The 25,390-nt window shown below is 40.8% G+C and overlaps 1 protein-coding gene across 1 annotated transcript in view; it reads right to left on the reverse strand.

Moving 5' to 3' along the window:
* Positions 1 to 23,849, reverse strand: part of ARID4A (AT-rich interaction domain 4A) — a 49,210-nt gene extending 25,361 nt beyond the window's left edge. Inside the window, exons 1-11 of the mRNA XM_066551504.1 lie at positions 23,806 to 23,849; positions 23,119 to 23,180; positions 21,823 to 21,933; positions 19,385 to 19,450; positions 18,369 to 18,459; positions 8,925 to 9,004; positions 8,728 to 8,822; positions 8,033 to 8,165; positions 6,556 to 6,635; positions 4,784 to 4,860; positions 3,191 to 3,357 (exon numbers count right to left, since the gene is read on the reverse strand). Of these exons, the coding sequence (XP_066407601.1) occupies positions 3,191 to 3,357; positions 4,784 to 4,860; positions 6,556 to 6,635; positions 8,033 to 8,165; positions 8,728 to 8,822; positions 8,925 to 9,004; positions 18,369 to 18,459; positions 19,385 to 19,450; positions 21,823 to 21,933; positions 23,119 to 23,124 (906 nt within the window). The 5' untranslated portion in view covers positions 23,125 to 23,180; positions 23,806 to 23,849. The remainder of the gene's footprint in view (positions 1 to 3,190; positions 3,358 to 4,783; positions 4,861 to 6,555; positions 6,636 to 8,032; positions 8,166 to 8,727; positions 8,823 to 8,924; positions 9,005 to 18,368; positions 18,460 to 19,384; positions 19,451 to 21,822; positions 21,934 to 23,118; positions 23,181 to 23,805) is intronic.
* Between the last annotated feature and the right edge of the window lie 1,541 nt (positions 23,850 to 25,390).

Genomic DNA, 25,390 nt, shown 5'->3' on the forward strand with positions numbered 1-25,390 from the left:
CCACAATTAAAAATATGTATTTTAACAGCTGAACCAGGAATTTGACTTAATAGGCCATCATGTCAGTTCTGCTGTGACATTATCTAAAAAGATTCATATCTGCCCTCTGCTACACAGCTTCAGCATGAAGATGCTCACCTTACATTCCTACTTGTCACCTGGAAATAATGGATTTCACAGCTTCTCCTATCAGCACATCCACCTGTCTGGAATCCTTTGCTTCACTATTTTACATTAACATCCTTCTTTAAAAATAATCTCTATTTCTTTTACAGGAATGCCTTTTTTTTTTTTTAATCACCAAGCTTCCCCCTCCCCCTTCTTTGTTTGAAACACACAGCATTTTATGCAATAGGCATGAAAAATGATAATAAAAATGGATACTGGAAAACTAGTACAGCAATCCTTGCTTTTCAGTGACTGATAGTCTGAAATTTTAACCAATGTTAATACAGACAGAGCAATACAGCCTGCAACAGTTCACACCCTGCAAAATGTGGCCTATTCAGTCTTTTTCACTGCAAACAGAGGGGAAAAAATCCAGAGGATTTTACATTTCTGCACACATTCATCTCAGATTTATCTTATCATACCATGATTCTTACACAGACATCTCCTCCATTTTCCAAAACACTGATACCCGAGCATAAAATTCCCATCTAAAAATAGATTTTTATTGTCTATTTTTTTATTTTATTTTTACCTGGAAAGATCTCTCCTGGCTGCAGGCTCCACCAGACAGTTCCCAGATCAGAAACCCAAGTCAAACCCCCATCCCCAAGCACCACGCTCACATCACAGATCCAAGCACCCGATCCTTACCTAGCAGCTGCATTCTTTCAAACGTAAAATGGTTTTACTTCCTTTCTATCTAATCTGCCCACTGCCTGGACATATTTTCAGCCTGACTTCCAAATATTCGCTCGCGTTCGCTCTCTCTCCCCGCGCGGGGGCCGCGGTTAACCGGCATTACTTACATTCTCTTCCGCACGGGGAGGGGAAAAAAAAAATAATAAAAAAAATACTAATAAAAAGAACTAGGGAGACTAAGGAGAACGCGAGGCATTAGATGAAAGGCAGAGGAAGGGCCAGCCCATCTCCGAGCCCCCGGCCAGCCCCGGCTCCCGCGGCCGCTCCCCGCGCCTGCGCCGCGCCCGCTCCCGGTTGCCCTGGGAACGCCGAGGCCGCCGCCAAGCGCCATCGGCCATTCCGTGAGGGAAGGGAAGGGAAGGGAAAGGGAAGCGGCCTTTGACCTTCCTGCCCACACGCACAGGCCGCACCGGGGCTCCGCGGGTCGTGGTTTTGGGGGGTATTGTGAGAACGGAGCGGTGGGGAAACAAATAAATCCCGCAGTGCCTCCTCTCCCCGCCCCCCCCCCCCACCTCCGCCCATGCTTCTAAATCCAACATCCAGGTTACAAGCAGGGAGCAGAAATAGAAGAGAATTGTGTAAAAGCAGATTGATGGCATGAGGAAACTGGTTAACTTCATGGAAAAGGAGCCACTTTAAATACTCGAATGCAGAAAAACTGTTATTATGAGAATCATGGAATCACATTCCACGATCTGGGCTGGAAGGGACCTTAAAGATCATCCAGGTCTAACTCCCTGCATGGGGACACCTTCCACCAGATCAGGCTCCTCCAACCCTGTCCACGCTGGCCTGGAACAATTCCAGGGATGGAGCAGCCCCAGCTTCTGTGGGCAACCTCTGCCAGGGCCTCACCAGCCTCACAGCCAAGAATTCCTTCCTCATGTCAAACCTAAATCTCTCAGTCGGTTTAAAACCGTTCCCCCTTGTCCTACCACTCATGCCCTCGGTCCAAAGCGCCTCTCCAGCTCTGCTGGAGCCCCTTTATGCCCTGGAAGGGGCCCTCAGGTTTATCCCAGAGCCTCCCTCAGGTGAACACCCCCCAGCTCTCAGGCTGGAGCAGCTCCACGGCCTCCTCTGGGGCAGCCCCCACAGCTCCCTGTGTGCTGAGGACAAAGAGCTCCAGTGGGGTTTCATGAGACCTCAAGAAAGGGGAGAATCCCTTTGTGAGGCAGCCCAGAGCATGTTCAGCTTTCTGAGCCACGAGCGCTTACTGCTGGCTCATATCCAGCCTTTTATCCACCAGAACCCCCAAGCCCTTCTCCACAGGCTGCTCTCCATGAATTCCTCTCCCAGTCTGGACAAGCCACAGCACGTCAGACACAAAGTGCATCCACCACATCATCCTGTGATTCCCAACCTAACAGGCACGAAGGTCTGTCCTCTACTTCTCCTAAGTAGCATTTACTGCCCTGTGAATCAGCTCATAGTTTCAACCTCCTGCTTTTGCTTGAAATTTTTGTCTTTTTAAAATCACACTACTGTTTTCTGAAACAAGTGACTTCTATATAACCTACATACATGTGAGTTCTGCAGTATTTTAATTAACCATTTTATAACTTATTAACATTTTTACAAGGTTTTTAAAGGTTAAATTATTTAATTAAGAAATGATATTTAAATTATTTTTATTTTTAGTTTAGTTATTTGAACTCCGCAACGCAGACTTTTTCGTTTAATTATAAAATGTAATTTAAATTTATGAAGAAGGATTAGCTTTTGTTTTTAATTTTTTTTTGTTTTATATATTAGTAGATTTTAAAACTTTCAATTTTTTATTTTGTGAGATATTACAAGTTTTTATTTAAATTATATACACATAATTTTAGTATTATTAATTAATTTTGGAAGCTTTCTCCATGACTTCAGGTCAAATGTAGTGTTCTCTTAAAGGTTTGTGTTTTTTAATATACAAAGTTTAAAATTCTTAGTATCTAGAATTCTAACACATGCAAAGAAAAATCCAAAAGGAAATTACAGAAGATAAATACAAAGATACTGTATTTAAGGTGGAATTACTACTATTAGGCTCAACCTAAGTTTTTAGGTTTTGCCTTTTCTTTTGACCAGAACCTTTCACTCTTCTCTGCCTTGAATTTAGTTTTTGAGATGGGTAACAAGAGACAACTTGCCACTGCTCACAAATCCCAATAGAGACAACTGTAGCAGAGAGAAAATGAGCAGGAGTGAAAAGACACCAAAGTGAGCTGAGTCTGAGAATAGTATGTTGGAAAGTGCAGGATTGCAGGCTTGCAAGTCATGAAATTATCCCTGAGAGATGACAGATTGTCCAAAAATGACTGAAATTGAGCAGACTCACCACTACTTCTTCTGTTTTCTCTTCTCTTTTGGGCTCTTCTTCATCAGTTTCTGCAGCAGCTCCCTCCTCCTCATCACTGCTGGAGGACTCCAGGATCTCACTGATGTCCATTTTCCAGTTCCGAGGCACAGCCTTGGTGCTGAAAAATGTGCTTGCCTCCTGTAGCCCTAGAGAGGAAAGGGCCCTGCCTTTACCTCATCTGCAGCATTCACGGCCACAAAGCTTTTTTTATTTCCTTTTCACCTTCTTGTAAATCACAACACCAACTTAAATGCAAGGAATCCATCACAGATCAAGCACCATGGCTTACTTTGCTCTTTCCAAAATACCACGGTTTAGATTTAAAAAAAAAAAAAAAGGGAAAAAAAGAGCACTGCCCAAAGAGATTTGACATTAATGTTTGGAAGAGAGGGAAAACATGTTAGTGAGCAAAGGAGTGATGGGACAGGCACAAGTTACATTTGTAAAATGGAAATACCTCAAATTCTTTTCCTTTAAGAGGTGCTCCAAGGGTGGAAAACAACAATGGAAAACAAACCCAGATAACCCCAAAATGTGCCCCTCAGTCACAATAAAAGACTTTAATAAAAGAGCCAGAAAAACCCAAAAGAAGAACATACTGCAATCAACTGTTCAGTGTTAGCAGAGAAGAAAAGGCACCAGTTTTTAACACTGCTGAGAGAAAAACCTCCAGACATTGGTCTCAACTCTCCTTCTCTCTTTTTCTTTTTTTTGAAACCATAAACCATTAGTACCTTTGGTTCCAAAATATTCCCTTGTAGCAAGGAATGTCACAACCCAATTATGTTCTCCACAGGAAAAAAAAGTCCCTTTCTTCAATTTATCTCAAACCTGGCATCTGTTCTTTTTTTTGGCTGTTCTAAAGTTCTTGTACTGTGAAACAGTTATTAAGAACAAAGTAGAATAGAAATCATATAGTATTAGACAAATCAATCAAAACCACCTCAACCTTTTATTTGAAGCATTTTAAATTTTGACTTGTTAAGCAGCTGCTGCACATCTTTACTCAAACCAGATACTGTTGTTGAGTGGGGATTTTCTTGTTGCTGGGTGGCATTTTAAATTATAATTTTTAATAAATACAATCAAAACATTTCTCTTTAACACATTTCATGTTTTGATGGATTCTGGTATCCATGTCATCTATCCATTCATCCAATTCTGTAATTATATTTTTAAATTAAACATTAATCACAGACTTGTTATGAAGTTTACACCCTGCTGTCTAGGTATCTTTAAAGTAAACAGTGTTTTGAGCAATAGCACAAAATTTTAGCATTAGGAGAGGTAACTATATATTCCATTGCTCACTGACACTTCAAATAGACTACACTGAAAAGATTCTATTCATTTTCCACAAATTTGGACTGGATCAAAATAATGGACAAAAAATAAAATAAATAAGATTTCTACTAGACAAAGCTATATCCAAAGTTTCTCTAATTTCTCCCATTTAAAATTGTTTACAAAATATCCAAGAGCAATTATCAGAAATTAAATTTATCAACAAATGTAAAAAGAACCTTTGCATGAAATTACTTCTTTAAACACCTAGAATTTATTCTAAATTACCTTTTTTAGGAGAGGACTCTGATTTTGGTAAGTCTTGAAGATCTAGCTCCTTAATGTCTTTTCTTGCTATTGAATAACTGAAAAAAATAAGGTTTTGTGATTACATCACAGAAAAGCAAGCATTTGATTTAGAAAAACAGCAATTTCTAAAATTTTCAAGAGTTATCATTCACTGCAAGGTCCTTGCTAACAACTAACTGCCTAAGGCACTTGTTGTGTATGGTCCAAATACAAGAGTAAGTTACTCAGGGTAAGTTTCCAATCTTTGACATCCAGGCATTAAAGTAGCCTTAAGTAATTAAGAAAACTTTGTAAATGTCTTTTATTGTAATTGCTTAATCTGCACAAATTTGCAAAGGTTAAACATGCAGACAAAAAAAAAATAATTTCTGAACTGCAAATCTGCACAAGAATGAACAGCTGCTCTCCAAAACAAGGATCTAGCTAAGAGGACAGAAGCAAGTCCTCTATTTTCAAAATGCCTTTTTACTAGCACAGAACAACAGTGAAGCCAATTCACAGATTTGCATTGATAGACAGTTGATTTTAATTTTTAAATTACAAAAGTGTTCTCACAGCAAAACATATGGAGGTTGCTCTGTTCCAAAGTCATACTGGATATCCAGTCACTGAGTTACAGGAGAAATCCCAACCAAAATGCAGGGAGAGCCTTACAAGTGAGTTAGCCTAACACATTTTTTTTCCTTCTTTCATTATATCAGAAAATCTGGAGTAAAACTTTACGAATCAGAGGCTGCCATTTTCTGAAGTTACAGCTATTAGGTTATGGGGAGAAAAACCAAAAAATCAGACAGAGCATATCTAGATGTTCCACCAGTAACATTCAACCTTCAGCACAGAGCCAGGCTTATCCAGAAGGCTGATGATTTATCCACATGAAGAGGCCAAAATGAACCAAATCTTCAGGTGCTTGAAATGCATTTCAGTAATCAACTAAATAACCTATTCAAAATCATGGCTATCAAAAATCAAAAACTGCTCACTTTGAAAGAAAGAGGGTGACAGGCGGCCTTTGGCAAGGAAATTTTTATTTACAATCTGTTACCACAGATGCAATGCAATAACAATGAAGAGAAATAAAGGGGAGCAGCCTTAAAAAACCCAAAAGCAGTCTTCATGCTCTTATGAATACATAATTCATTATGTAAGACACATCTCTGTCTCCCTCTCCTTCCTTTGAGAATGGAGGATAGACTAAAAGGACTCTTCCTTCTTTTTGAAGGAATATGGTTCAGGTTCTGGAAACATTTTCATTTTAACAATTCTATGTGAATTCTCTTTTCTATTAAAAAAAAAAGTAGATTGAACCCTTATAAACTATCTAAACAGCTATGGACATCTGGGCACTGGAAGTAATGAAACAGATACCCAAACTATTACAACTGACACCCATACAGAAGGTAATTTAAGGCAGTAAGGGAAATAATTAAAACCAAAACTCACTTTAAAGGATAGAAATTACGTAAAAAAATAAAGGTAAAAACATCCAAGTGTTTACACTTGAAATTATTGATACTTTTACATGAAGATGCACCAGAAACTTTCTTGATTCAAAGAATTCTTATTGTTACACAGAATGGAAAGAAGGGTGAGGAAGCTGGAAATAGATTGTGAATGCCAAATGTGTCCATCCAGCATTACAGAAAACGGCACCCTCTCCTTTTGGAAGAAATAACATCTCCAGGAGCAATATGTGCTGAATTTCCCAGGTTCCCCCCACAGATCTGGCACCAAAGTGAGCTGTCACTTACAATTTGGAGTCTGCAAAGGAGCGAACTAAACACTGGTCCTTCTTCACGGTGACATCGTCATTGCAGCTCGGGGACACCACCTGAGGAGCCAAGTAAAACATTCCTTTATAAAATATCCAAAGAACTACACACCAAAACCAACCAACCAAACAGACAAAAGCTGATCCTGAAAGGAAAGAAAGATGGACTGCAGGAAAACTGCTGTTTGCTGTTTCTTCTATTATATTTCCAGTATTGGATAAACAAACCTACTTCCATTTATACTACTAAAGGCCAACAACAACACATTTCAAGAAGCAATTTACCCCAAGCTATTGACTTGTTCTGTACAAGCCAAAAAAGTCTAAAATTTCATTTGAAAACTAATCTGCTGAGGTCACATCACAGGATCCTGTTCATTCACTCTGCTTTTTTATGTCTTGTTCACACAAAAGTTTTTTAAAGCATCTATTTAAAAAGTCACAAATTTTATTTTATACTAGCTTCTGATTTTTGGCATTTAAACTGCGAGTTAAGTTGGTTTTTTGGTTTGTTTTGTTTATTGAGGTGTGGATAATATAAACCACGGTGAATCCACCACATCCTTCCACAGCAGTATCATCTCTAGGTCTAAAGCAAGTGACAAAAATACATTTGCAGTATTTGTATTACCACAGACAGAACAAGTTTATGTTTTGCTCTAGAAGATATATCAGCAAAAAATGTTAAATGCAAATATATGACCTCCAAGTACTTAACCCAGCAGTTCAGAACCATGGTAAATAAAAATCTGTCATTACTAAAGGGAGCTGCAATCAGAACATGTACAATACCACTTTTTAAATTGAGGTACATACAGGGGGATGAGGCAGTGTCAGCTGTTCACCCTACATCACACCATGTCTGAAAATAGCAAAAAGTTTTCTACAGAAAGCAAATTTTAACATGCACATGTAAATTTCTTGTGTGCATCAATAAGATGCAAAGTTTCTGCCTTTACAATACAGGTCCACTTGAGCTTGGATTTATTTAATTTATATTTATTATCAGCAGTGGCAATGAACAGCTGTACTATTTATTGACAGTCAAATAAAAATAAGCACCAACATCTGCTCCTAGAGTAACTGACCACTAGTACAAAAGCAAGCATCAAAGAAATCAGTATTTCATGAAACTGAAAGTCTAGGGAAAAAGACAATTACATTTAAAAAAATTTCAAATCCCACTGCAATTAAAATTCATAAATCTAGATCCTCTTAAATTGCCTAGGAGTGCAAGTCCTAACATATTTTAATTTTAGAAGAAAAGTATCATTACACACTGATCATTTTATATGCAGTTCTAAAACACTTGACTACCATGAAACTAACTCACACATAAATGTTAATCTCTGCTTTCCTACTCTTCAGAGATACTGCAAAACACTTGTATTTTTAGCCAGCATGGGAGTAGAGCTTAGCCTGACTGCATTCACAGCTTTGCTGCAAAAGGAACTCACCAAAGCTGGGTACCAGTCTGCCTTCTCTGAATTACAAGTCACACTCACAACCTTGCCAAGCAATTCATCGTTGAGGCGCCTCTTGTCTTCATCCTCTTCTTCACTACTTTCTTCTTCCTTTTCATCTTCAGTACTGCATTATCAAAATATATAATATGTTAAAGTTTGTCTGAAGTTATTACTTGAAAACCAAAAATAGCTTACAAGATTTTTCTTCCCATTTCGCAAAGCTTCAAAAACAGTTGTAATTTTAAGAGCTGAAATTGCTTGAAATACACTTAAATATTAAGTGCACTTACTCAGTAAGAGGAGTTTTATAGGAATTCTTTCTAAGTAGCAGTATTTTACAACACCATCATGTTAGAATTGGAGACATGACTCAGGTTTTGATTGTGCATAGACATGAAATGGAGAAAAATCCTCTTTACCCCAAAAATTAAAAAGCACCTTTTTTTTTTTACTGTGTTCAATATCAAGAAGGTTAAAAAATCCTACATTTCCTATTAGATGAAAGAAGCATAAATATTCTTAAGGATACTACAGGGAAAAAAACCTTCCATTTCACAGTATTGCCAGCATATGACCATGTCTGTCAGCTGTGCACAAAATTCAGGTGACAGAGCACTCATTCAACGGGACTGCTTCAGTTTTAGCAAAGAACACTAAAGGAAAAGCAGAACACTCTCAAAACTCACACAGGAAGAGAAGATCTTCTCCCTCTATTAGATTTCTTCCCAATAACTGGAGTTCCAAAGTGCTCTGGATTGGTTAGTGGCAGTTGATCAAGTGTCTGCACGGAAAAGGGGGAACCAACAATGGTTTGCAATATTTTGTTATAAAAGAAATATGAATTAACTATTTCTTTTTAATTCCATGTCCACCACTGCCTTACCTCACTTTCTGCAAAGTGCCTTTCTCCCTTCAAGCATAATGAAGTTCGTCTCAAGGTCCTTTCATCACCGTCATCAAAAACTAGGGGGAAGCCAAGAAAGCCATCAGCACAAGCTGATCAGATCTCAATCCCAAGTCTACTGCTTATCCCACAATCAAGAACATTCTCTAAAACATCACTTTCAAGCCTAATTTACTCACTCTTTAGTCCACAAGCAAAAGGAAAGTCAGTATTCAGGATTCAGTCTTGGAATAGGTTTTCACACAGAGATTCAAGCCAGGACCATGTAAGGCTTTGGATGCAAGTCTCAGTGTAATTTAGACATTCTTCTTATCAATACAACTGCACATTTCAAACCACAAGCCTGGCTGCACACTAGTTACTATCATCTAGCAATCTCTGGGGTTTGTTTGGTTTTGTGGATTTTTTTTCCACCCTATACATTTCTTCCTTCCTTATCATCATTTAATAAATATGGTACTTTTTACCTCTCCTCTTGCTATGAGCAATCCCACAAAAAGATCAATGGAAAGAAAAACAAGTTTCTGCTACATTATCAATGCCATCTTACAAACAGATCAAGATACTGGAAACCTGCAATTCCAGGTCTGACACTTGATAAGGAATATTTAGTCCACATTCTGTTGTGTTGTGTCTCATGAATAGGAAGTTCCATCCATTTCCATCAATACACAGCAGAAGGAGGATAGAACACTATGAGGCTACTGCAAGCTTTGCCTGAGAAAGATCTGTTCTTCAGTTTAGATAAAACTCCTCCAGGAAAATTTCCCTGAAGAGAAGAAAAGCAAAGTTCCCAATTCCCCCTGACAGCAAAGAGCAGAGCCCAGGTGGCTGCAGGCTGGAATCCCAGCAAGGTCCAAGTTTATTTGTGTGGGGTCAAAGTGCAGAACACAACACTTCCCTATATTTAAACTACTTGAAACAGGCTTTGTGCACTAGTGAAAGAAAGTTTCAAGTGCTGTGCATAGCAGTATGGTAATTTTGGCATACTTCTAAAATTAATTAAGCTGGATAAGATAAGCTTTAAGGTTCCTCCATCTTCAGAGTAAATACTGCTGTGGTATGCTCCATATGCTCCACTAGTGAATTATCTTAATGGCTCAGAACACTTGTGCACACAAAACAATTAATTTTTCCCCCTCCAAAAATCTCAAACTACTACATTTTCAAGAATAATCATTTTAGGGGACAAATGGCTGGTGACTGACAACAAGTAACTTGATTGAAAAAAAAGGAAACAGAACCTAATACTTGACAATAGAACTAAACTGCTTCTTTTTATTTATTAACTCCAAAATTGGAAGCTCTATCTCTTTATTTAAAGCTAGTACCGGAGAGGGATAAAGCAAATAAACTGTTCATAAAGTAGATGACATATACCAGTTTTTCATCCTTAAAAGATTAAATGTTATAAATACTGAAGCTTAAGTAAAATACCCTCAGTAAAATACACTTAAATTAAGACACAAAGGAAATTATGACAATCAAGAGTAACAATTTATGTTGTGGACATGTACAAAGTACCTGCAACTGCCAGTGTAGCTGCAGAACATGGAGCAAAACATCCTTGCAGAACAACAAAGTGTAAAAGAACAGCATAAAGAGAAAGATTTCCTTAGCTACATAAGTGATCACTTTAATAAGTTTCAATAGAGAAAAGATAGCACCATTTGTCATACCAAAATATCAATTATTTGAGTTACTAAGGTGGAGCCAAGTAAGGAGTCTCTCCAATTAATCATGATGCTTGAAGTATTTCATAATAGTAGCTACTTCAAACTTGCTTCTCCTCTAGGGAAAACACTTGACTGTGCCTTACTGAAAGGGCAACCAGAAACTCACACTGATAAACTCAGCACCTTTAAAAACACAAGCATTTCTTAAACTAAATAGGCCTTGTGGTTTCCATCTCACTCTTGAGAAAAATCTGCTACACCAAAGTACTGCTCATATTCATGTCACCCTGTGAGTGACTCTTTAATGCCATCCTAGAGGATTTAAGGGAATGTCTGTCCAAGGCACAGTATCAAACATTAAGGATTCTGTAAATATAAGCAGGAAGGCAGATGGCACAGTTTTTGGCTATGAGATATTTTGAAGCTGTGATAACAGTCATGTCAGAAGAACTTAATGCACTCTAAGCTGCAAATTCATTCCTCTTTTTAATCTCATCCAGAAGCAAGGTTGTTTAACTCTAGCTAAAATGCCTACAACTAACAATCAAACAAAAAACTTTTAATTTAAATGATCTTCATTCTTTCAACAGGTTATTGCTCCAACTCCAAATTCTTCAAAAGGAAAAATCCTAAAGGTTGTGCTTTATAAGGAAGATTTACTGAACTGTGAGAGGGCAGGAAACAGGAAGAGAAGACAAGGAGCTATCTCCCCATCCACACAGACACAGTGAAGTCATCAAAGGATGTGTTTACAGTGTCACCATTCTCATCTCTAAAGAGGAAATTACTGTTCTGTCTTTCCAAAAAAACAAGGGTGAAAAAGCAGAAGCCCTTGAGCTCCTCCCATTGCCTCATCTCACAGTGGGCAGGGGCTTGCTGGGGAAACAGGGTGCAGGAGCAGATTTCTGGGAAGGGAAGGATACAAATTAGCCAGGAACTGCTCAGTGCTGCTGAACAGCCAAGGGAGCATCCCGGGAAGGAAGGGAGAAAAGCGACACTTCTGCCGGGCAGAGCCCTTTCCTCCAAACATGCTCCTTAATGAGGAACACTGACAGAAGGGGAAAAGAGATGAGTAAGCAGCACAACCTGGAGGAACAGTCTCTGCCATAATGCTTGGTCTAGTCCCAAGAACTGAGTCCAATATGTTCCATACAGAGCATATTGACACAGTGACAATAAAATGGAAATTTTCTGAATTTTGCTGCATCTCGACCTTGTCTGCGATAACAGGAAAGAAACAGAATTGGGTTTTTTCTGTTTGTGGAAATCTTCACAACCTAATCTAGGACAGAAAAATAAAAACAAACTTCCCAGTGGTGATCAATACAACACTTTGCAAGAATTAACAAAAAAAAAATTTCTAAAAGTTCAGTGCCTCAAAAATGCAACTTTAAACTCGCTATTGGTGAGCTGGTATCTTCCATTTCCTGTCTATAGCAGACTTGTATACACCATCAGTAAAAGCCCACTAACCCTGTCTTTACAATAAGGCTGTCTCAAGTTTGGTTTTCATGTATTTCAATACATAATACTAACCAGTCAACTAATCAAAATAATTTTTAGGAACTGTGAAGAAGCTTGTCACAAAATACTACAGATCAGTTTGACTACATCTTGCTTAGAAATATATATATAGCTACATTATAAATAGATTTAAGGAAAAAAAAAATCCAAGACAGAAAGGGGAGAAGAGAGCAGAACTCTAGAGACAACATCCTCATGGCAGTTATGAGATGACTTCCACAGAGCCACCAGTGTCACCAGGACACCGCAGCGTCTGTCACAGTTCTGTGACACACAAGTGCCCAGGGAAAAAACCCTCAAGGCTGCATCAACTTCAAATCCAACAAGTTGTGTTACTGCTGCTGCCCAAACCAAGAGAGATTAGATTCTACACTGCAAGGAAACAATTTTGTCTCATTTCCCAATCCATTGAGAAACTTTTAAGTCACAAAGACAATGAAATGAAAGTACATACCACAAATTAAAGCTGTTCAGTGTCACTGTGCACACTGAATTATTCTCACTGGCTGCCTGGCAAAGCAGCAATTTATGAACTACAAGAGATGCTGTCTAGGAATATCTTGACTAATGTGTGCAGACTTTGCAGGTATTTGGGGTTCAGCTGTGGAAACAATATAGAAAGTACCAGGAGCTGTGCAGGGCCTGTTAAATGTCCTTGTAGACAAGGGCTGTACTACTAATTCATCACTGTAAAAGGACTTAAGAGCAAGTACTGCACTGTACTGTGCTACTGAGGCACCACACAACTAAAATTTAATATTTTGAAATGATTTTAAGTGAGCCCAAGTTCCTCTTACAAAAATATATTTGAAATATCCCAGAAGACAGGGAAGTTTGAGTGACCTTTTAGGCTACACATAGAAAACTATCACCTCATAGACAAAAGCCTGCTGCCTGAAACTGCTTTTTCTGAAATGTCAATCTTACTATTGTCACACATAAAAGAGATTAGAGAAAAAAAATCTACCTCCTTGCTTTCCCTGGAGTATTGTTTGTACACAATTTTAAGATATTTTTAACACTCAGTTCACAGAGTAACAAAAGTGGTTTTAAAAGCAAAGGTTAGATCCAGTTGATTTGTAACAAGGTTCTACTGCTAAAATACTATTTTTTCACTACAAAATCTTGCTTCTCTATACACCTGTTCCCTAAACATGTGTAAACACAACACAAAGTGCTGTTCTTTTTTTTCTAGATTCTCCAGAGAGCTACTGCAGCATTTTTATGTGCCACAGGTGCACCTAAACAACACATCCCATGGAAGGGCTCTGGACAATACAGGGTTTTCTCAAAACCCACGCAATTTTTAAGAGAAAAATAACAAATTTGTGGTGGGTCATGGTGGTGGAGAACACCAGCCAAGTGGAGGCAAACACCTGTGGTTCTGGATTCCTGGGTGACACATGCACAGCCCAGAGCTGATGCTGGTGCCACGTGGAGCTGAGCAGGATGCTGGGAACTGGTCAGACCAGCCCTGCAGACATGGCCAGTGCCTGGCACACAGCACAGGATGGGACAAACCAGCAGCTCTCTGCCATGGATGGACCCAGCTGGCTGTGGGGGCACTGAGAGCTCCCAGCCCCCCTGCAGGAAGAGCTTACAGCTGTAGTGGACCCAGGACCAAGCCAATTCTTCTTAGCATAAATATCTCCACAAAGCATCTGCAGAAAACTGCTTTTAAAAAGAGGAAAATGTGACTGTAAATAGCTCCTGTTAGCAACCCTGCTCCTAAAGTCCTGGGACATCAATGTTGGTTCATTTGCTGATAAATATCCTCAGCATTATAAACTGGAATTTTCAAAATCCATGGAACATGCAAGATGACTAAAACCAAGTCCTCAGTATCTTTAATTTCCATGACCTCACCACCACAGTAACGTGAAGTGATGCAGTTGTGGCTCAGACTCCACTTCATACCCAGAACAAGCACCCAGGGCTCTAACTCTGCTCACACACACTCAACTCAGCCCTTCCTGGAAACTGCCACCATGATTACATGAGAGGAAGAAGCCACCAACAGAGCTGTGGGGCTCACTGAGGTGCCTCAGGAGTGTTTGAAAGGCAGAAGTCTCCAAAAGTAAAGAATCACATTCCCTTTCCCTCTCAGCAGTACATAAAATCCTGATAACTGACAGCAAGGTCTGCCAGAAACTGCCAAGACCTCTCCCTGTTTCCCTCTCCTATTTTCTACTCTTTTCACAGGAAACATTACTGGAAGTTAATAAATATTTTTTATTTCTTTCTTCTTTAGAAACACTTTTCCATTAGTCTACCTAGCAAAATACAAGGCTCAATATATTTGATCTGTTTTTGTTTAAACTTGTTTAAAGTTGTAGAAATTATATTACATAATAAAAAGAGACCTAAGCACACACAGATCACTGACCTGAGCTTTTTCAAAGGAGAGATGACATGGGGCAAACCAGGCCATTCTAACAGCAACTCCTGGATGCTTGCTCAAATGAAATCCTGTTTCTTACTCATATATATATATATATATATGTATTACATCACTTCTAGTCTGTGCAGAAGTGATACAAAAGTGTTTCCTCAAAGAACATCTACATAAGGATTTATGTTTTCTGAAATTCTGGTAATGCTTGTAAGACTCCAGGCAGAGTGTGAGAGAAGGAAAATACAACAATGCACTTTGTAAGGTGTGGTCCAGGTTGTGATTTCTTTGTTTGTCAGTCATTTCAGACTTTATTTCAGTATTTACCTGCAGCATTTTACAAGTTAACAGAGAATCAGGTGGATGGTACACTCAGTAAACTGTAATTCAAACCTTGTTCAGCTAAAGCAGATCTGACAGACCATTCTAGTTCTATGCAATTATCACCTAATATATTCAGCACTTCAAAAGCATCAATGCAGCACTTGGTAATTTGTAAATTAAAGAAGTTCAGTTTAGATAACTGCATTCTAAAGAAAATACCATCAAATCGTTGAATCACTTAGTAAAATCACCAGGCCCAACTGAACCATTTGTTAACCAGAGAACTTAAACCCCTATTAGTGTCACATCACTTTGGATTTGAGGAGTGCCTTGTGCAGTGACACTTCCCAGACACTTTAAACTTCCACTCCAAACAGCTTTTGCCTCTTTACCTGCTTATACTGAAAAGCTGAATTTCAAAGGTAACTTCATAAGTATTTCAAATCACAGCTGAAATGTTCAGTAGGACTACATGGCTAGATTAACATCATTGTCATATAAAAAGAGGTCAAAAAGTGATTCTGTTGAAGCTACAATAAAAATAAAGCCTTGTTTATTCTGGGTACATGAACACCATTAAAAGACAGGAGATAATGTTGAAATACACAAACTGATCATCACTGTGGCTCCTGCATTACAGTGCTGGCAAAGTAGCCCATTATAGCAAGCTCAGCACTTCCACTGGTTCCATTTATTGACCAAAGCAAAGTAGTTCCAGGTGGCTTTTCTCCTTTACATCCCTACATGAAGCTGATATGCAAAAGTGAACATCATCACTTCTTGCTAGGCACACAGGCAGCTTGTTTTGGCATTTTTTACACATCTGTACTCAATACTCTGAAAATGTTTGCCTGTATGTATTGCTGGTTTCATTAAGCAGAGATCAGTTTGCTTTTAGATCACTGAGAAAGAGATGTTAGATAACAGAGAATAAATGGTAAGGGAAATGCACAAACTACCGAAATACAAGCTTTCCCTTGTGCTTTCCATCCCAAAACGTTCAGGAAGGCATCCTGTAAACCTGGAGTCTGGTTAATCCACTTCCCTCTCAGCTGTCAGGGAGTTTGTGGAGCAGCACAGCCACCAGATACTCAAAAGCAACCAATTCAACTGTTTGCTTTACCAGCACAATAAACATACATCTCATGTCTACCCAAAACTTTCTGCAAAGACACAGTGGAAACAGCAGGCTGAAGATAAAGCTTATTTTTCACATGTCAATATTCCTGTGCTCAGCCTAGAACACTTTCCCAGTTTTAACTGCAGAAGAACCAATGCAAACCTGATGATCTGCTTACTCTGGTCAATGTTACCTGTGCTTTCAACACCAACAAGCAACCCTCCACAAAGAACAAAACTGTTCTAAGACCTAAACCCAACAATTACAATTGTATTCTCATAGTTAAAGCACCATGTAACAGCTCTGCAAGTTCATTTACCATAAAATTACTTAAATCCCCCCTGAGCTCCAAATTTTTGCAAAATCCTAGCAGTCATAACATATTTGCATATGGAAAACATATTTTATTTTCTCCATTCTGTCAAAAAATATTATCTGGGGAAAGAAAATTACAGTAGTTAATTAATCCATTGGTTCAAATTTCTGAGGAACAGCACTTAAATAAATGTGTGTAGCAAAAATCATGGCATGCATGATTTCTCTCTTACATAATTGGGGAGAGTTCAACAAGTTGTTAAATATAAACAACAATCCATTAATACAGGGCAGAGCATTTATTCACTGTTCAAATTTCCTGCTCATCAAGTAAAGATTTTTTGGCAGAAATGCACTGCTCAAAAGAAAAGAGGGAAAAAAAAGAAAGTAAAAAAGAAAAAAACACAGACAAAACTCATGCCCCAAACAAGGGATTTAAAGTTCACATGTCAAATGTAAGAAGACAAATGTCTTCTGGCCCAAATTCAAACAGAATTAGCTGAAAGTGCTACTTGAAAACTGAAATCAGCTGGGAGTTCTACAATTAAAATGTTAACTCATAAACCATGAAATTGTGCAAGACTGTGTTTCTTATCACTTCTGTAACAGAATGGTGAACCTCTGAAAATCTATAAAGAGAAGTTAAAGGTCCAGTGTTGTACCTCGAGTGTGTCACATCACAGCACTAAACTAAGCAGATTTTAAATCTTCTGCACTCCAAAATAATCCTGCCTTTCCTCCCTGACCTGACATCCACTACAATTTTACAGCAATGTTATAATCCTGAAGAAAAAGGCAAAGAACAGTGAGCTTTGTCAACCAGCTTAGAGTTAAGGCACTCACTAACAATAATAATCATAAAGCAATAAATCCTTCCAAATTATCTGCAGAGCTTTATCCTGATCCCACCAAAGACAACAGAACCTCACCTACTGCAAAGGAAATGCTGAATTACTGAAAACAGCTTATTTAAATCTTAAAAAGGGGTTAATGAACCAAAATGATTAAGAGTTCATGGGACAGAGGACTCCTCAAGAGAGGATGGAAGAATATGAAGTAAAGCTGAATAGATTTGGTACCCAAGGCAGCTAATGAGAAACACAGAGTTTAAATGTACAAGTCCTAATCTCCAAAGCAATGCCCAAGAGTAGCATGTACAGCACAATTAACAGGAGCAAGTTCCTTCTAGGCAACTATTGGGGAATAGAAGGCTCCACTGCTGGAAGAAAGTTGTGCAAAAAAAAAGGATGGGTGCTTGCAAAGCCCTCTGATTCAAATACTGTCCTTTTATATTTGCTTCTGTACTAATACTTGAATGTCCCTGAGTTCTGTCATTCTGTTCTTAAAGCTGTTTCAGAAAAACCTGGAGATCAGAATTATTGGAAATAAGGAAACTTGTCTTACAATGAATTCTTGTTCAACACTGACATTTCGCTGACCCTGCATTCTGAAATTTCTATTTCAACCACTTAACACCACATGAGCCTCCAACACGAGGAAAAAAGTTGTTCTCTATTTTTCTTTAGATCATTATTCAAAAATTTTATTAAAGGAAACAGCTATTCACATTATAAATGAATGTCTCCTCTTTTCTTTTTATTGTGTGGTATGTGATTCTTCTCTTAAAAAGAAATAGATTCTGTCTTCTATCCACCTTTTCCTTGTGTACAAGCTTGCACACAATGCAAGGAGGCTCATATATTTCAGTCATCTATTTCATGCCACAGATTTTCAGCTGGAAGAATGATTTTACAAGGTTTATGTCTTCAAATCTGCAAAAATGATTCTGAATTTCACTGAGTGCAACCGCTATCATTACAGGTACATTGTGTCAAACAAAACTTGACTATTCAGCCCTGCAATTACCTGTGCAAAAGCCTCCCTGAACAACAATTAATTATTATCCTGCTTGAAATGGAAAAGGAATCAGATGTGGACAAGTTTAAAAAAAGTCCCCTCCAAAAACTATCTTAGATTTTGCAAAACAAGATGTAAATTACTGAGATTGTTACCTATAATTAGAAATATACTGTTCAAAGATTACAGCCCATAAAAGAAACGTGGCCACTCACCTACAGTGTACCAACTGGCATCTGTCAGCTTGCTGATAACTGCTTCCTGAAAAGATCCATCAGGCATTTTGGTTTCAACCATTGCTCCAACCTGCAACAAGGAGCAGCTCAAGGTTACCTGGAATCCCACACTGAAAAAATTGATAAAAACACATTGATCCTCCCAGCAAGCCAGATTTGCTTTTAAAGACTCCTTTTAGCTAAATGCTGCTTTGAAAGTTTAGTTATTGAAAGACCCTGTTTAGTTACAGGTAAGAACAAAGGTCCTTCAGCAGGAAGGCTGAACTACAAGCAGACACCAAAGCACTGAGAAATTCAGAACATCTAATTCAGCATGACTTCATCATCTCAAGAAATAAAAAGCCAACAGAAAACAAATACCCAAAGTCATTAATTCATTAGTGATAAGCATACAATTACTAGTATTTCTTATATTTTAAACACAGTTCTAGTGTCAGCTAGATCAGAATTTCAGTAGCAGCCTTGGTGCTCCTGCAGGAGCAACACAGAAAAGACAAATACAAGATGACCTTCTCTGGAGAACTCTATTTGCATTCAGTGCTCATAACACAGCTCTGCATTTTAGCACACAACTGTTACACACAATGAAAATACAAACAAACACCTTTTTATATAAAATACATCAACTCTTCTAGAACACTGAGTAATTGTATTTACTCTTGTCTAATGGGCTTGAACATGGCTTGGCACTCAAGTTGTTAATTACTTCTGAGAAGTTTCAACATTTCATTATTTTTCCAAGAAGTTTTGTATTTTATGAGAAGATACAAAAATTCCTGTACAGGCAAAACTGTGCATCAAGTACACAACACAGAGAAGCATAAACAGCTAAAAAAAATTCAGACTAATTCCTCAGAACCCATCTAATCTAAAGTGATGGGCCTCCTTCTGTTGATTTCTATCCTGAAGAACAGGTACCCACCTAAACAACTTCAACATTTGGGGGTTTTAGGAGATTTATGTGATTACCAAAAGAAGGCATGCAATATACATACTCTCAGAGGTCCTTTCACTTGGTCATCTTGCACTAACTGAGTTGAGTTATCCCCTTTCAAGACCACCTGAAAAATATTAATGAACTTTTTAAGACACATCTGATTTCTTAATAGCACACAAAAACCACAAGAAAATGTGTATATATATATATATATATATATATATATAAATCTTATTATTCACATTAAGATTATCAATTAGACTCAAATGTTACTCAACAGACTCAACAGAAAACACTTGGCATGACCAGTTTTACTGACAGGAAGCCCCAAGTATCACATTTAATTTTTAATCTAAAACATCATAATTAAAGAATAGAGTAAATCAAACACCAGTCATTCCAAAGCAAAGAAAATACAATTTTAGGTGAGTTTAGAATTTGACTCAATCCAGGACAAACCTGGAATTGGGCTTCCAGATGAGATTAAGCAGTGGCTTTTTTTCTCTCTGATTCAACTGTGCCATTTCACTGACAACACTTTCAATACTAAACTACAACCAAAATAAAAACCTCTCTTTATTAATAATGTATCCAAAAAATCACCAAACTGGCCATGATAGAAGCATTTCTGCCACCTTGAGCAACTTTTTATGGTAAAGATGTGGAACACCACCCACGTGATGAAAATAAGGATCAGTTACAGTGTAAGTAAACTTTGCTTCTGCCTTTAAAATCCTACATTCTAGAAGGGAACAGTGAGGAAACAGAGTGAACATCATCCTACGCAGTTTAATTTTAAAAAAATCCAAAATTTCTTTTTGTTTTCAGGAACCAAAAGCTCCAGAAGCTTGCTTTGATAGTGATGTCCAGTTTTCTGGCTCCCCCAATTATCCTGCAAGCACAGACTCCACTGTACTGTATTTATAAACACAACAGCAGTGGCATGCCAAAACAGCAGCAGTATTAACACACATTCAGGTTCAAAATGCACTCGATGCTGCTACAAAATTTAAAATAAAAATTGCAGAGGGATGAATACAGGTTGTGCTGCTGCTCAGGAAAAGGCTAGGGGACGTTTTGGACTTTTTGCACTCTTGGCAAGAGTGCCAGGGTGTGCCTACACATCTTAATGACAGTATCAGGCTCAGCTTGTTAAAACTTCTATTGTTATAACAGAATCGAGAGCCAGGGACAGGAATTTCCACCGAGTCCCAGCAGCCTCGTGTAATTCCAAATCTTATCATGGAGTAATAAAGCATCTGATTCTAATGAGAAAAAGCAACTCCTACCTATTAACAGCCTAAATACTCTACCAGACCAAAGATGCAGACAAAATCAAGCTTGTCAGACCTGCACGCTGCTTCCTACAGAGCTTCTCATTAACACACATTTCAAAGAACACCACAAGTTGCCCACAGTACTTATTAAGAACAAGCAAAAGACTCCAGTATCTGAATTACATTTTTTTCTATTTATGAAAAGCACTCTGATAAAGTGATATGATCTATATATGTAAGTGAAGAGGCTGAGGATTGTTCTACTTGATGTAAGCATTAAAGCACACAAAAGCTTGGATGTGTAGTTACAAAAAGCAGTTTTCACCTCAATTTCTTGGGGATTTTGAGTCACTAAGGACTTATTTACATATCTTGGACAGCAGGCACTAAAGTAGGAAGTAGGAAGACTTTAACAAGACAAAGAAGAACAACAACTTCTGTATTTAATTTCAGTTTTAACTTGCATTTAACAATGTTTTATTCTTATTCTCACATAGTGGCATTTACAACGGTATTACAACACCAAAATGACAACTTTGTCTCCTGGCTGTTTTTCCAAAAGCCCTGTAAATGTGAATGAATGCTACGTGCCAGTGCTACCCATGCAAAAAATTCAGCCACAGCCAGAGCATGCTGCTTTAGAGCTGAATCAAGATGCTCAAAACTTCAACATTACCCTAGGCATTGCTAAAACTTGGCCTAAGAAACAAATTATTGCCACCTCTCTTGCTGTTAACTTATTTTTGCATTGCCTTTTCAGTTCCAAATTGTAAAAGTGAGAGTGCCAGTTGGTACGAAATGGAACTTTTGCTTCTGAAGAGGTTGCTCTTATTCCCTATTATTCATGTAAAGCCATAATCCTGTATTTGTGACATCAAAACTTATTGCTGGGAAACTGATGCATTCAAAAACAGAAGACAAATGCAGTCAGGAAAAAAGAAGCAAGAAAGCTCATTTTTGTTCCAGCATCCCACTAAAAATATTATTAAAAAAACCAAATAAAAATAACCAAACTAAGCAAAAAAAAAAAAAAAACAAAAAAAAAAACCAACCCAAAAAACTCATCCTAAACCAAAAAAACAAAATATGAAAAAACCCATATTTAAGTGCTGTTTAAAATTCATACAGTGAAGTGATGAACATTTTCTAGTCTTCAGGAGTAGGATCTCCTGTGACAGCCCTCTCAGCACAATGCTCTAGCAGAGCCTCAGACACTCACCTTGACTTTCACAAGCCTCTTCACCGTCTTGATCTTTGCCTCACAGAAGGCACCTCGGTACTTGGCACTGACATCAGTCCCCACTGTCAGGTAGGCAGGCTCATCTGCTGCCTGCAGGGGAACAAAAACACAAAAACAAACTTCAGCTCTTACTTGAACTTACAGCTGCATCATCATGCATTTCATTTTACACCTATGCTTTTAGACCTGTTGACTTTTTAATTGATAAATTCCCTGTCCTTGAGATTGCCATCACAGAGTTCTTCAAAAGGGAAAAAAAAAAACAACCCAACAAACAAGTTACAGGAAGTTTTGGTTTGTCACTGATGTTGACACACACCTCCTGTCAATTCATTGCCGGCCTCTCCCAGAAATGTTTTTGAGGATATTCACATTGATACTGAAGACATCTGCTTATAAAAAGGGCAACAAAGTAAAGGAGCAACTATTAACTCAAGTAGGTTCTATACAAAAAGGCAACAGACAGCTGTATTTTTCCAGCTATAAGCAATCCAATGACACAGATTATTTAAAACGTTTGAGATTGGTGTCATCCCAACACTTACAATTAAGTCTATAATATTCTATATATAGGATTTCTTTCCTGGTGACTAAAAGGAGACCTCTAGAGAAATCTGTTGCAATCTTTCAAACAGCTATTAACAATTATTTTTCTTTCCTGGAATGCCTTTATTAAAACTTAATTGACAGTGCTTTTTTAAAGAGAAATATTCATCACGTTTTCCTTAACCTGAACTTTAATACTCAGAATTTCACTTTACCATGCTCATTGCAACCGATAAACAAGGACCAAATAACCACATTGAAAAGACAGGAAATGGGTGCAGAATCTAAAATAAAATGGGATATGCACGGGGTTTTTTTAATAACTTAATTATTTCATTCAACTCTGAAGGGAAAAGGAAAAGTTTTGTAAATTATACTGCAATTGTTGAGCCTTTGTACTGAGCAAACCGGCAACAGCAAAGGCGGGACAAAAGCTGTGGTTTTGCAAACTTGCCATAGCAGCTGCTGATACAGGAAGCGTTTAAAGACGGGAGCCCGAAGGACAACAACAACTCAGAGGCGATGAGGATGTTCCGAGCGCTCCTGCACGGCGGTGAGAGCTTTAAATCACCTGCACCTCGCCGGGGAGCAGGAACAGCACTCACAGCACGCAGCGAACCCCGCGTTCTCCCGCTGCTGCCGTGCCCAGACGGAGAGCGATTAAAAATGAAATCTCCAGAGCGCCGGGCGAACAGGGCGGCGATCCCCGCTCCCGCCGGAGCCGCCTACCTTCATCTTTCAGGGTTATGTGAGCGATTCCAGCTCCGGGACTTCTCCTCGCACGGGCAACACTGCAAAACAAGAGCGGGGGAGGCTGAGGGCTGAGCGCGGGGCTCCCCGCGAGGGGCAGCGGGGGGAGCCCGGGCAAGGCTCGGCGGAGGGAGGGAGGAACGGAGGGAAGGAGCCGCCGCCCGTCCCGGCCGCGCCGAGGGAGCGCGGCCGCCGCTTCCCGCCGGGCGGCCCCGCGCTCGGTGTGTGTCACGTCGCCATTTGCTCCGCGGGGCTCAGGGGCCGCCGCCCCCCACCCGCCCCGGCCCCCTCTCAACTTTCCGCGGCCCCGCCGGGCCCCCTCCTCCTCCCGGGACTTGTGCCTCCCGCCCCCCGGGGCAGCGCCGCAGCCCCCCGGCCCAGGGAGCGCGGGGGCCGAACCCGGGGATACCGGGACAGAGTTGGGGGGTCCCGGTCCCGGGGGTCCCGCTCTGTGAGGGGGGCGGCGCGCGCGCCCGTGCGCTCCCACAGGGAGGGGGAGGGGGGGCGGGGGGGGTTTTAAAGCGCAGCTCCCGGAGCCGCTTCGCGTCCCCTCCCCCGGGACGGCGGCGCGGCAGCCGCAACTCCGCCGCCGTCGCCACCTCCTCTTCCTCCTTCTCTCCTTCCTCCTCCTCCTCTCCCTCCTCCTCCTCGCGCGTCCCTTCCTACCTGCGAACTCCTCGTTCCGCAGCCCCCGCGCCGCCCGGGCCCCTCCGCAGACGGCGGCGGCCCCGGCTGAGCGCGGCCCCCGCTCCGCCCCCCCTCTCTCCCGCCCCCCTCCCCCCCCCCGCGCGTGCGGACCCGCCCCGCGCCGCAGCGCGAGCCCCAATAAACAAGCGGCGGGAGCGGGGCCGCTCCCATTGGCCGCCGCCCCGGCGCCCCGCGCGCATTGGGCCGCCGCGGACAGCACCCCCATTGGGTGGCGGCGTGGCCCCGGGAGCACGGGATTGGCCAGCGGCGGGGACCGGAAGGGGAACGGCGCGATGCGATTGGCTCGGGGCGGGACGGGCGGGAGGGAGGGGAAAGGACGGGGAGGGGGCGGGACGGCGGCGGTGGGGGCGGAGCCGGCGCGAGCGGCGCGCAGGCGCGGCGGCCGCGGCGTCGCAGGCGCCATTTTGTGCGCGACTCTTTCCCATTTTAGGCCGCGGGGAGAGGGAGGAGCGGGAGCGCCCGTGGGATCCGTGGAGGGAACGGCCGGGAGGCTCATCCTGAGCTCCGCTGAGGCGGCATCGCATCTCTTCCCGGCGGTATGACCCCCTCGCTGGGTCTCGGTGGCGGCCCCGCTTGCGGCGGCGATGGCGCAGGAGCGGGCCCGGCCGGAGCCGGAAGTGGAGCGGCCGCCATGGAGGCGCCGGGACCGCCCGCCGTGAGGGCGCGGAGCCGCCGGGGCGGCCCGAGCGCCCCGCAGAGACACGCCCGGGGTGCAGGTAGGAGCTGCCGGCCCGCGCCGCCTTCCCGCGGGGGAGGGCGCAGCTCCGCCGCCCTTCAGCGGCCCCGTGACGCGTGTGGGGAGGGAACGCGCCCGGCTCCTGCTGCTCGAGCGCTTCCCCACGGTTCCCTGTGCAGGGACAGCGATGAGCAGTGGGGGGAGGCTGAGGGATTCTTCCGGGAGATGTGGGGGTGTTGTCGTGCCTGGGCCTGGAGTGCGGCCTTACGAGGCGGGACACCCGCACCTGTCAGAGTCCTTTGCGGGAGTTTGCTCTTAGAGACGAGCTTTGACTTTATTAAGTAGGAGTTACCGGTTAAAGGCCATGATAAAACCAAATGTTTTTTATTTGGTTTCACATTTTGACATACAGAATTTTTTTGTGGCTTATGGTAATACAGATAGTTTTTATTTTATTTATAGTTTTGCCTAGTTCTTATTCTGGACTAACAGATCCATAATTTTTATTCGAGAGTGATGAGCATCTGTTTGACAGTGCTCACTGTGAGCTAAAAGGCATCTCTTAGGGTTACCTAAAGCAACAGTGGAGGACCATAGTGTTAATTGACAGAAATACAGAAATAGATTATTAATTTATGTATGGTTCCCATGTAAGATCTGCTTTAAAGGTGGCTTTTGTATTTTTTTCTTTTTAATTAAATCTGATGCTTTAGAAATTGTCAAATAATGGGAGAGTTCTCTAGAGAGTTCAGTGAGCAGAGATGTGTGGTGCAGGTAAGCTCTGAAGGTTTAATAATGCACAAAGCACACAGGATTTGTTTGGAATTGACTGCAGGCAAGGCCTGACATGGAGGAAAAGTCTGGAAT

Source organism: Molothrus aeneus, chromosome 6 (genome assembly GCF_037042795.1).
Source record: "Molothrus aeneus isolate 106 chromosome 6, BPBGC_Maene_1.0, whole genome shotgun sequence".
Taxonomy (NCBI): Eukaryota; Metazoa; Chordata; class Aves; order Passeriformes; family Icteridae; genus Molothrus; species Molothrus aeneus.